This window comes from Bombus vancouverensis, chromosome 9 (assembly GCF_051014615.1).
Source record: "Bombus vancouverensis nearcticus chromosome 9, iyBomVanc1_principal, whole genome shotgun sequence".
Classification (NCBI taxonomy): domain Eukaryota; kingdom Metazoa; phylum Arthropoda; class Insecta; order Hymenoptera; family Apidae; genus Bombus; species Bombus vancouverensis.
In genome coordinates, this window is record NC_134919.1 from 4348001 (window position 1) to 4358732 (window position 10732).

At 27.7% G+C, this 10732-nt stretch overlaps 3 protein-coding genes across 5 annotated transcripts; 1 reads left to right on the plus strand and 2 right to left on the minus strand.

The window, feature by feature from the left end:
• Window positions 1-147: 147 nt before the first annotated feature.
• rho-4 (rhomboid-4) lies at window positions 148-7898 on the minus strand. Of its 3 annotated transcripts, none has more exons than XM_033343410.2 (5): window positions 7350-7898; window positions 3606-3684; window positions 3289-3477; window positions 2659-2984; window positions 148-2581 (listed from the first exon to the last, which is right to left on the minus strand). In XM_033343410.2, the coding sequence occupies exons 1-5, from the start codon at window positions 7400-7402 to the stop codon at window positions 2071-2073; spliced, it is 1158 nt and encodes a 385-aa protein (XP_033199301.1). In that variant the 5' UTR covers window positions 7403-7898; the 3' UTR covers window positions 148-2070. The 3 variants fall into 3 exon arrangements, with proteins under 3 accessions (XP_033199301.1, XP_033199302.1, XP_033199303.1); XM_033343411.2 differs by lacking the exon at window positions 7350-7898 and adding an exon at window positions 4251-4564; XM_033343412.2 differs by lacking the exon at window positions 7350-7898 and adding an exon at window positions 3897-4224.
• Window positions 5666-9339, plus strand: Mks1 (Meckel syndrome, type 1). Its single transcript, XM_033343409.2, has 4 exons — window positions 5666-5750; window positions 6281-6974; window positions 8023-8381; window positions 8452-9339. The coding sequence occupies exons 1-4, from the start codon at window positions 5674-5676 to the stop codon at window positions 8852-8854; spliced, it is 1533 nt and encodes a 510-aa protein (XP_033199300.1). The 5' UTR covers window positions 5666-5673; the 3' UTR covers window positions 8855-9339.
• EMC7 (ER membrane protein complex subunit 7) lies at window positions 9219-10631 on the minus strand. Its single transcript, XM_033343418.2, has 4 exons — window positions 10362-10631; window positions 9951-10209; window positions 9798-9872; window positions 9219-9708 (listed from the first exon to the last, which is right to left on the minus strand). Exons 1-4 carry the CDS (start codon window positions 10562-10564, stop codon window positions 9580-9582), a joined length of 666 nt encoding a protein of 221 aa, XP_033199309.1. The 5' UTR covers window positions 10565-10631; the 3' UTR covers window positions 9219-9579.
• Between the last annotated feature and the right edge of the window lie 101 nt (window positions 10632-10732).

Here is a 10732-nt window from a genome sequence, read left to right on the forward strand (position 1 = left end):
ATGCTAAAAAATAAAAATAAAAAACATATATTTCCCATTAAAAAATACAGTCCTCCCATTTCTGTTTATTTTTAAAATTATTTGACTAATTATGAGCGATACTATACGCAAATAATTATTGATTTTATATAGTAGCACAAACACGCATTTTTTAATTTAACATTTCATATTTATTATAAAACTTACATACACAAGATAATACATAAGAAGCACTTACATGCGAAGAATCATCTAAATACGATTAACGAATAAAGTTGAGGTTCTTTGATAAATTTTTCTTTATTCAGTCAATCAAAATTTTCTTTATTCGCTCAAGTTCGTTTTAAAATAATTTTTGTTCAGTTTCTCTCGATTTTCTGTTGGATTACCCTGTCTATTAAGATCATTACAACTATCATGTAACATACATTTTTGAAACAACAACTTCACTTCAATTATCGTATTAATTACGTCTTTTACAATGAAGCTCTTAAACTAATAGTTTAGTTTCATGTTTTGCATTTTCATTATATGTATTTCGTTACTCTCGAGAGCAGTCTAATTTTAAAACGGTTATCTTAATATGAAAGTACAAAAATGAAGGACTTATATTATCTTTGACTTTCATTGGGTTGTAAGCTGTGTTCCCTTCTTGTGCGTATTTCATATTTGAATCTTAAAGATATGATTAGTATTTATGTGATAAAAACAAAAGAAGAATGAAAAAAATAAATAAAGATTTTATTTGGTGAAAATAAAAAAATTAATATACTTGCATTTTCCTTGCATATACTGATATTAATAATTAACTTAATTAGTAACAGAACATAATAGATATACTTGTGCATGACAAACCTGAATAATTATTAAAATTGCTTTAAATTGAAATATACTTTCAAATGATTGTACCTCATGATTCACGGGTATCTTCTAAAATATACTTTTATGATTTTGATATATTGCCAAAATTTAAGATAATTACTGTTGAATTAAAAATTTTGTAATATTTTAAGTGTGACTTTATGAAAGTTGTGTAATATTTCATTATGAACAGAGTAGTTAAAATTAAATCTCAATATGTTTATTTTCCTGATAAAATTAAAATAGTGCGTTTTTAAATAAATGATAATGTTAAAACAGTGCTATTTTTTATATACACCTCAGACTTAGATTTCATTTTATACTTACAAGGCACTAGTAATTTTTTATTTTCTATTGTCGTTCTATTTTTGTCAAGTTTTTATCTATATTGAAACAAATAATTTTACTATTTTAGCAGCAAAAACATAGATTTTGCAAATAAAAATTTCAAGTTTATGAAGGTCTTTATACATCTTACACATATATGTGGACAAATTTGTTCTGTAACATTAGTTTAGTAGTTTGCAAATCAGGTACATGACATAGTGAATTATAAATACATGATATAATGAAGCACAGAAACTTATTACATAAAAATTACCGTAGAAGAGAAACGTTCCATAATAGTATATATGTATATAAATATATATACCAGTAATACTTTAATATTTTACATATATTATAATAATAAAATTTATTTTTTCCAAATTAAATACTAATCAAATATTATTCTAATATGTGCTCAAATATTGAAAACAACGCACTATAAAATTATCATATTGCAATTATCGCTTTAGGATATAGCACTTGTAACATTTATATCTTATCATTATATTTTATAGCATTTAATATTTTATCTTTGAACGATTATCATTTAACGTATTTAATTTATTATTATAAAAATAATTGCTTTTATTATACTTTTAGAGACAATGAAATAGCAAAAAAGTTATATTACATTTTTTTACCATTAACGCGGAATATTATCGAGTATAAAATTATTTGTCATTACGATATGTAATAGCTATTTCTCCTGTGCAAAATATAGAGACCTTCTATATCACAGTATGCAATATATTAATGTTCAGTTTAGATATATACAAGTGCACTGAAATTTGCACCTTATTTATCTAACTGGTATTGTAGAAAAAGTTTCACTTGTCTCTACTTACATAGTGGCAAGATTACAAACTTCGACTGCGTTAGAAAATGCAACAGCATTAAGAGTAACTAATCATAATAAGACGTATATAAAATATTCCATAAAATGGCGGCTGTCATAAGTACAGTGTAAGTAATAATACTGGCCCACCACACGACTTTTTCCCAAGTTTTTACTTCGAGATTACGAAGTACATTTATACCTACGAGCAAACCCGCAATGGCACCAGCAAAGTGAGCAACATATCCAACTTGGTCATTGGTTTCTAACACGTAACGGTTATATATTGCTTGACTAATGTCAACAACTGTTACAATAAGGAATACTAACAATTGTAAAATAGCAAATTCCATTTGCGACCAATTCATTAATATAGTTGCCACATGAGCTGTAATTAATGCATATACACCACCTGATGCTCCTGCTAAATATACTGTAGGATCCGATACAGAGGTACCAAGAGATCCTGCTACGACACCTGCTATATATATAGTTAATACTCTCCACCATTTGTGTACCATCTCCAGTGGAATACCCAGCATTATTTGCACAAGTAGGTTTACTACTAAATGAAATACTCTGTATAAAGAAAAGTACATATATTTTAATTATTTAATCATATAAATAGTTATCTGTAGAATAAGAAAAATACATACCCCACATGTACAAACATATATGTTAAATACCTCCATGCTTGGTATCTTTTGTGTGGATTATAAATAAATAATGTAGCTGCTGGTCCTTCGACTGAAGGTGATTTATATACAATTACATCGTATAAAAATAAAGTAATTTCTAGTATAGATATAATTATCATTGCTAGTGCTGGAGGTTTACAACTATATTCTTCTTCATACTGCCCATCAGGTATGTCACTAGACCTTGCTAGACCTTCAAAAGGAGATGGTCTTTGTGGAACCATAGATTGTACATATCGTTGCACAAGATGACCAAAAACACCTTGCATATCTTTTCTATGAATCTAAAGAAGGATATAGAATTTGTTTATTAGTTTCACACTGAATAATAAAAAATATTATGGTGAAGTAATCTAAGAGAGATAAAATAGATCCTATAATTGTATAAATGCAATTGACCTGGTAATCAACAGATGATTATTGATCTATTAAAAAATAGTCCTTTATCAATATCTTTATTTTTTCAATAATGATAAAAGTAATAATATATAGAATAAAGTACATAAATAAGCATTATTCTATGGTAAGAACACAATTGCAGATAAAGTAAAATTATAATAAAAGTAATAGTAATAGAGATAAAAATACCATAGCTATAAATTCTGGATAATCTAGATATCCAGAATCATCTAGATCTGCTTTATGCATTATTATATGGACAACCCTGGTTGGAATATCATTAGAGTAACTAGAACTGCGTATCATAGCTCGCAATTCTTGATACGAGATTTTCCCATCTCCATCAAGATCATATTTTTCAAATATAGATTTCCAATGCTGAAAACATTGAAATTATTGCAATATATAAAAAGCTATACCGTTTATCAAATTTATAATATATAATGTTTATACAGGTTATGGGACACTTATAATGAAAAGTATGCATAGAAAAGATAAACTCTTACAGAATTATTATACTGCAATGGTATTGTTATACCAGACTCTCCTTCTTGATTACTTGACATTCTTATTAATTTGAAACCTCTGCAACACAAAATAAAACCTAATGTAAATAAATATACGATACAATAAATATTATATGACTTAATCTGATTATTCTTATCCTAAAAAAACAAATTAATCCTTTCAAAAAGGTGAAGTAGTATAATTTATTGAAATTACTATAAAAAATATACTTTACATTTTATACTTGATAAAGGAAAGAATATATATGTACATTTAAATTCTTTTCATACCTGTATCCGATTAATTTGTCAAATTTGTACACTTGTTAAATTGCATATCAAACGTACGAATGACACAAGTTATGTCTACTTCTACGGCACACGATCTACTACATTCTCTAGCTATTACGGGGAAATTTATTTTACACATTATTTATACGAATGATACACGATTATTTTATCTTATCAGATCGATGCATTATCCGGAATATAGACAGAGAAGATTTATGTATTGTGTAGTAGACGATTGAGATACATGTACGGTTCTACATGTATTCTATGTATCCGCGTGATGCATATTGTACATAGACATTGATTTATTCAAGCATCTTTGATTTTTTCGAGAAATACCATTAATCTTAATACCTCTGCAATCGACAAGAATTTTAATCGTCAGTCAGATAGCTTAGTTTATCTTCGAACCAAATTTCCCATTACTATGATCGGTTAGTATTATATGTACACAGTACGAAGACTCGTATCTCATCAGGTATAACAGGACACGTTTTGAAAAGACTATACGGTTGAAAGTCGCCAGCGTCGCAACTCGCAACAGGTGAACTTAAAGCGGCCCAAGCATCGCACGAATAGAAAGTACCGTAAGATGTTCTACTGTGTGGCAGAATGTTGTAATTATTTCTTTATTGACATAACAGAACAGTTCTACCTGTTTGTATAGTTAGATAAAATAAAATTCTTATTAATAATAAAGTTAAAAATCTAATTCCTAATGTAGCAATTTCTAATTTCTTTCTTTTTCCTTATAATAATTTGGATAATTGATTAAAATAAATGTTAATGATGATTGAAATTACAAAAAATTCCTTATTGATAATAACATTAAAAGTGGAGATAGTAATTAAAATCTAATATTATTGTAAGATAATAAAAAGTTGTAATTCACCGGTATACTAACAAGAATACATATCTTCATTGATGATTCATACAGTTTTCTTAGTGAATCATAAAATTCGTGTGTATGTAAGTACGCTAGATAGCTTGCATACGTATGTATATTGTTTAGCTTTACTTTCATCAAAAAATTAATGAAGTCTGGAGCGACATTTGGTACTTTGTTACCAGCAAGTGATTGAAATAGAATATAACATTAGAGTATTTATGAAAGAATTGTGAGAGATTTATATAAATAGAATTACATAGATCAAAATGCTCGTGAAATATTAAAAAATTTCAGATTATCCGTTCAGTATTACTCTCTTAAAATTATTATAATTATATGTTATTAATATTACTTATATCATTAAAAAAGAATTATTTATTATTACATTATTAAAATAATATAATATAAATACACTTTTATTTCATTTTTTACAAAAAATTATCTGCAATTAAAAATCTTAATACATGCTATTGAAAACTAATATTCTATATATGTATATACATGTAGGTATATACAGATAACTTTCTTGATATTTAATCACTCGCGAAAGATGTGTATGAAATATTGCTGTGTTTATTACATGTCCCGCCTTATAAAAAGCTGACTCAACAGGATGTAAGGTTTTTACAACTACATTTTATTTCTATGTCAAAAGAAATTCGCCACAATCATACGTAAGAGGGTACAGACAACATAAAACGTAAGTACTCAGCTGTGTATGTATATATTTGTGTTGTCAGACCCGTTACCAAGCAACAGAGGAATCGATATACAATATTTCGTATGCGATTGTCGGTACCTTGTTCTCGTCAGTTGGCTCTTTTTTCTCATACCCAAATGTTCTTTTATTTCAAATCGATTTCTTATCAAGTAAAGTAAAAACAAAAAATGGCATATAAGATACGGAAGCAAAAAATTGCCGTCAATTACAAAGTTAAAGAACCTATAAGCAACTTTAAAATAAGGTAACATTTTGAATCTTCATCTTTCGTTATGATAAAAAAATTTTACAAATGTCAACGCTCATAAGATTATTATTTTTCACTATTATTGTCTATTTATTATTCCTTTCTATTATTATCTCTTTCTTGGTCAGTTCCAATGTATTGTTTAAAATGTATAATTAACCCTGAAATGGTATACATACTATTTTTCTTAGACTATTAAATAGCACACGAGGTCTCTTGTGCATTGAAATACAGCTCACATTGTGTCATCTATGTTATATGTCAGTAAAAAGATTATTTTATAAAGGAGGAGGAGGACTATGTAAAATAAATCACTATCTATTTCCATACAAAATTTTGCTAAGACCGTGAAAGAGTCTGGCATGCTATTGCAAGATTAATTCTGATCGCCCAAATTGAAAACAACGCGACTGTTCTGCCGCCGAAACTGGTACCAGACATGTCGATAGAATTAGATCCCGGCCATCTGGCAGAGATTGTTTCTACATTCTAAATTGTATTTATCTTCCGTGTGTTTATTGTTTCAGAGTCAAAATCGTGCAGCAAAGGCCTTTGCTTGCAGAACTGCTCGAAAACGAAGGGGATACCAGGGACTCGAATTTTCTTAAAGAGGAGGATCGTATTTTTAACTGGCAGGAAAAAGTATTTAGTCCATTCGAACTAAGTTTTTACAGTGAAGAAACGAATTGTCTGACTGAATGTCAGAAAGCATATTACAGACAAATCAAAGAGAAGAATATCGAGGGTTCTCATCTTTATACCTACACACAAAATGATTCTTATTATCTGGGTGACGAATTGTTAACGAAACCTTATAAGACAAAATTGGCAATTAAAAACCAAACTGCATTGCCGGCTTTGCAAAATCGTAAACCTTTCCCTGAAAGGTATAATAAAGCGGTTATTGATGATGCACCTGACGAAACAAGGATTCGAACGAATCATTATCTTTACATGGAGCGTTCTACAATGTATGTCATGGTTGACTTATCTGAACGAGATAAAATCTTAACATGCTCCGACGAGAATACGGAAATAGTGCTGTTCACGATTACGTATAATGAATTGCATAAAATTCTGACGGTAAATCCCGACTTCACGAACGACCATTATTACACTATCACGAATTCCAGCGGCATTCAATTTAATTATTGGCTCGAGCATGTTTCCGAGAAACAATCGTCATTGGAATTACAGCAACAACAAAATGAATCGCGAAAAGTGAGTATGTATATGTATATAAAATGCATGATCAGATTTTTCCATGGTAAACCGGTTTAAACATGTTTGCATAATTAAATGCTGCCTTCTTTAGTTTTTTGTATACCTTTAATTTAAGTTGAAGGTGAAAGTTATTATTACATTTTTAATCTAGTGTTACAAGTAAAATATTTAGGACTAAATCAATTGAATATTTGATTACATTAATTCAAATCTTTCATTGTAAATTGGTTTGAACGTTTTAAAATATTTCTATTTAATTCTGTTTGCATATTTACATACGGTCTTTTCTATTGTTTCCAAGTTAAAAATTTTATTAATAATTTTTCTAATTTTAATTATGTGACAATATTATATTATAAAATATATACATACCCAACATAGGAGATTTCAGAGATTTGTCTCATCATTCTTTGAGGATAAAACATAATTCTTGAATTCAGCGAAAATTAATCATTAACACAACAGTTATAATCTTTTATAACTAAACATATGACACACTAAACTAATTTTAGTTGTTTTATTTTACATTTGGTTAAAACATACTCGGGAAATGTGATTATCTTCATATTTAATTCTGTATTTTCGATCATTTTACTACAATACAATCAAAACTTATTAATTACTTAGAATATATGAAATACGTGAGAACGATGAAGTACATTCACCGGCGTAGTCTCAAACTCAACTGAATCTTATGGCAGTGAATGGCTCCTTGAATACGTTCACACTATCGATTCTCCTCCGTATACATTTATGAATACATACATATATCTATATGTTTATATGTACACGGTCGAGCAGTATATATTGTTATTTAAACGGCAAAGCAACTTTCGCACAGTTTCGGATTATCACGATAATGTATTATCGTAGTGTATTATTTAAGATATTATCCTGTTATATGTAAAAAACATATATTTTTTATGATAAAATTATTTGAGAAATAATTAAAGGCATTATAAAAATGTTTCAAAATATCATACTTATTTATTTTTTAATAATATATACAAAGTAACCAGATAATGTTTTGATTTTTATATTTTAGGAAATTAAAGAACATCTGATGTACAAAGAAGCAGAAGTATTTCACAGCTTTCAGTTAGCATCACCAAATGTATATAAATTTTTTATAAAATTGGACATTTTATCAGCTCATGATTTCTTTTTTAATGGACTTTGCATTTCTTACTATGTTGATTTGCCAGAACATTGGGGCACAAGTCAGGTTGATAGATTGTATGGAAGAACTCAAAGATGTAATTTAAAGAATAACTCTGCATATTTTAGTTATGCCTCTGAAATATCATTAGATTTTCAATCTGCAGCTATGCTTGATGCAAACAGTATTTTACCATCTTGGCCTCGATTATTGCTATCAGTTACATCACTTGACAACTGGTTTAGGTAAATTAAATATAAAAATTTTTATACTTTGCATAATAAAAAAATTAAATTTAACAATTAAAAACTTCAGATATCGTACAGAAGGTTATGCTGTTATTCCTTTGCCTGTATTACCTGGTTCATATAAATTCAATATCCCAACTTGGCGACCAACAGGAAGTATTATCAACACCCTTAGAAGATTTTTTACAGGTGGTACTTATGAATTGGAAGACATAACTCACTGTAGTATCCCAAAAGGACATGAAGATAAAATGTTAAATAAGTCATACTTAAATGTTACACCAAGTGGTTACATTAAGTTAAATATGGATATCATCCATCAAACTCATGGCTCAATTAAACAAGATGACCACTTAAATTATTTTCAGAGATTGAGCACAGATAAACTTATGACTAATATAGACAATATTTTTGAACAGTTCAAAGCAGCCAGAGAACGTATGTTACAAATAAAAAATTTAAACATTTAATTATGTAAATTTAAATGATTAATAAGCTATAAAAAGTGATCTGTGATGTATTGTAAATACTAGATAAAGGATAATCTGTAATGCATAATATTTGAAAATAAACATTTTTTAATACATTTGTAAAATGGTGTAGAATATCATAATTTCTTCCAATAATTATTATATATCAGTTTAAATGTAATATCAGGATATTTATTTTTAACCTACAAATATATTTTGTCATATATTGAATGATGTAGTTAAGAATTGCTTTAGATTCATAGTACACAATATTTGAATTATTTCTTCCATATGTTTTTAAATAATAATACACAAAAGGAAAGATAATAAAATAATTACAAATATATACATTCAATACAACTGGTGAATATGCAAAATTATAGATAAATATTTATTTTATAAAAACGTAAAAGTTTATTAACATTCACCAAAATGTACTTTAGTCTTTTCCTTCTTTTTTAATTTTTCAATAGCCATTTATAAAATATTCCTACCAATTCTTACCAATTATAACTTATACCAAGTTATGTAATATAATATGTAGTATATATTTATTTTGTTGCATTAAAATAACATTATAGAATTCTCTGTTACCTGTTTTCAAATGTAACAATGCTACATGAAAATTAAAAAAGTGAGAAGAGTTTAACATTTTTTCTAGAAATCTGATTAACAATTAAAAGACTAGAGCAAAAGTGCAAACATACATTCTATAAGCATTTTAATCATTGTCTCTTTTTTGCAGCTTTTACTGCTTTTGCTTTTTGTTTCTCCCCACCAGATAAGAATGATGTTATTACTTCAGACATTTCTGGCATATTGTAATTGGTGAAATTATTTAATTGCTCCATCTCCTGAAAAATACAGAAGTAATATACAAATTGTAAATTTAACATTGTACAATAAAACTTATAAAATTATATTATTGAAGTTATTTACCAACCTTTCTAGTTTCAGGGTCATTCATGATTTTTGGTATAATCATAATTAGCAATAACGGTAATATCATCATTAAAACCTATAAAGATATAAAAAATGATAAATTGAATTTCTTTTCTATATAAATGTAAATTTATGTGTGTAATAGTATTCATACCATGGGATTAAATAAAAAGTCAGTTGCTCTCCACTGTTCTCTAACTTGGAAATAACGGAATGGTGTGAGTGGTCTCATTTTTAATGGATATGGAACTTGTATTACTTGAGACGTCTGAATCAAATTAACTTTCCTTGCTCTGAATTTTCCCTTTGAGTTAATTTCTACTCTAACAGGTTCATAAACACAGTTTGGATTTACAACTTCAATTACATATGATCCTGACGGTACATTTGAAATAATAAACGTTCCATCCTCCCTAAAAGTGTAAAACATACAAAGTACAAATATATTAATAGGGATACTAATATAAAATTGAAATAAGCATTACTTCAGATATTTTCTATCTGATAAAAATATACAGTTGAAAAATTTTTAATTTTCAGCCAAAAATATCTAACGTAAATTTACCTTAAGAAACCATAATGTTCTCCACCATTAGCCATGACATGAGTCATTAATTGCCATCCACTTGGAGCTCCATTTTCCCATGGAAATACTTTTCCTTCGATAACATACAGATCTGTCGATATATCCTCGTCATTTTCGGCGATTACATACTTATTCGATGTGTTGATAATAATAAAAAGTAGAAAAATAGCACTTTTATACATAATTATATTGGATGTACACTCAGCACATAGAAGTTCGTATCAGATGTTCAACTGTTGCCACTACAATAAAGTGTAGATTACTATTATTGAACTATAGATCTTTTAAATATTATTTTAGATATTATTTCTGATACTTTTGAAGTACAAAATTACATTACATATTTTTAA

Bases quoted from the DNA above. Each gene is read 5' to 3' on its own strand.
- Mks1 (XM_033343409.2), top strand. From the start codon at position 5,674: ATGGCATATAAGATACGGAAGCAAAAAATTGCCGTCAATTACAAAGTT. The intron at 6,975-8,022 runs GTGAGTATGTAT...TTTATATTTTAG, and splicing joins AACAAAATGAATCGCGAAAA to GAAATTAAAGAACATCTGAT. The intron at 8,382-8,451 runs GTAAATTAAATA...TAAAAACTTCAG, and splicing joins TCACTTGACAACTGGTTTAG to ATATCGTACAGAAGGTTATG.
- rho-4 (XM_033343410.2), bottom strand. From the start codon at position 7,402: ATGTTTTATCCTCAAAGAATGATGAGACAAATCTCTGAAATCTCCTAT. The intron at 3,478-3,605 runs GTAAGAGTTTAT...CAATGTTTTCAG, and splicing joins CATTGCAGTATAATAATTCT to CATTGGAAATCTATATTTGA. The intron at 2,582-2,658 runs GTATGTATTTTT...TTCTTTATACAG, and splicing joins TATATGTTTGTACATGTGGG to AGTATTTCATTTAGTAGTAA.
- EMC7 (XM_033343418.2), bottom strand. From the start codon at position 10,564: ATGTATAAAAGTGCTATTTTTCTACTTTTTATTATTATCAACACATCG. The intron at 9,873-9,950 runs GTATGAATACTA...ATATCTTTATAG, and splicing joins ACTTTTTATTTAATCCCATG to GTTTTAATGATGATATTACC. The intron at 9,709-9,797 runs GTTGGTAAATAA...TGTATTTTTCAG, and splicing joins ATGACCCTGAAACTAGAAAG to GAGATGGAGCAATTAAATAA.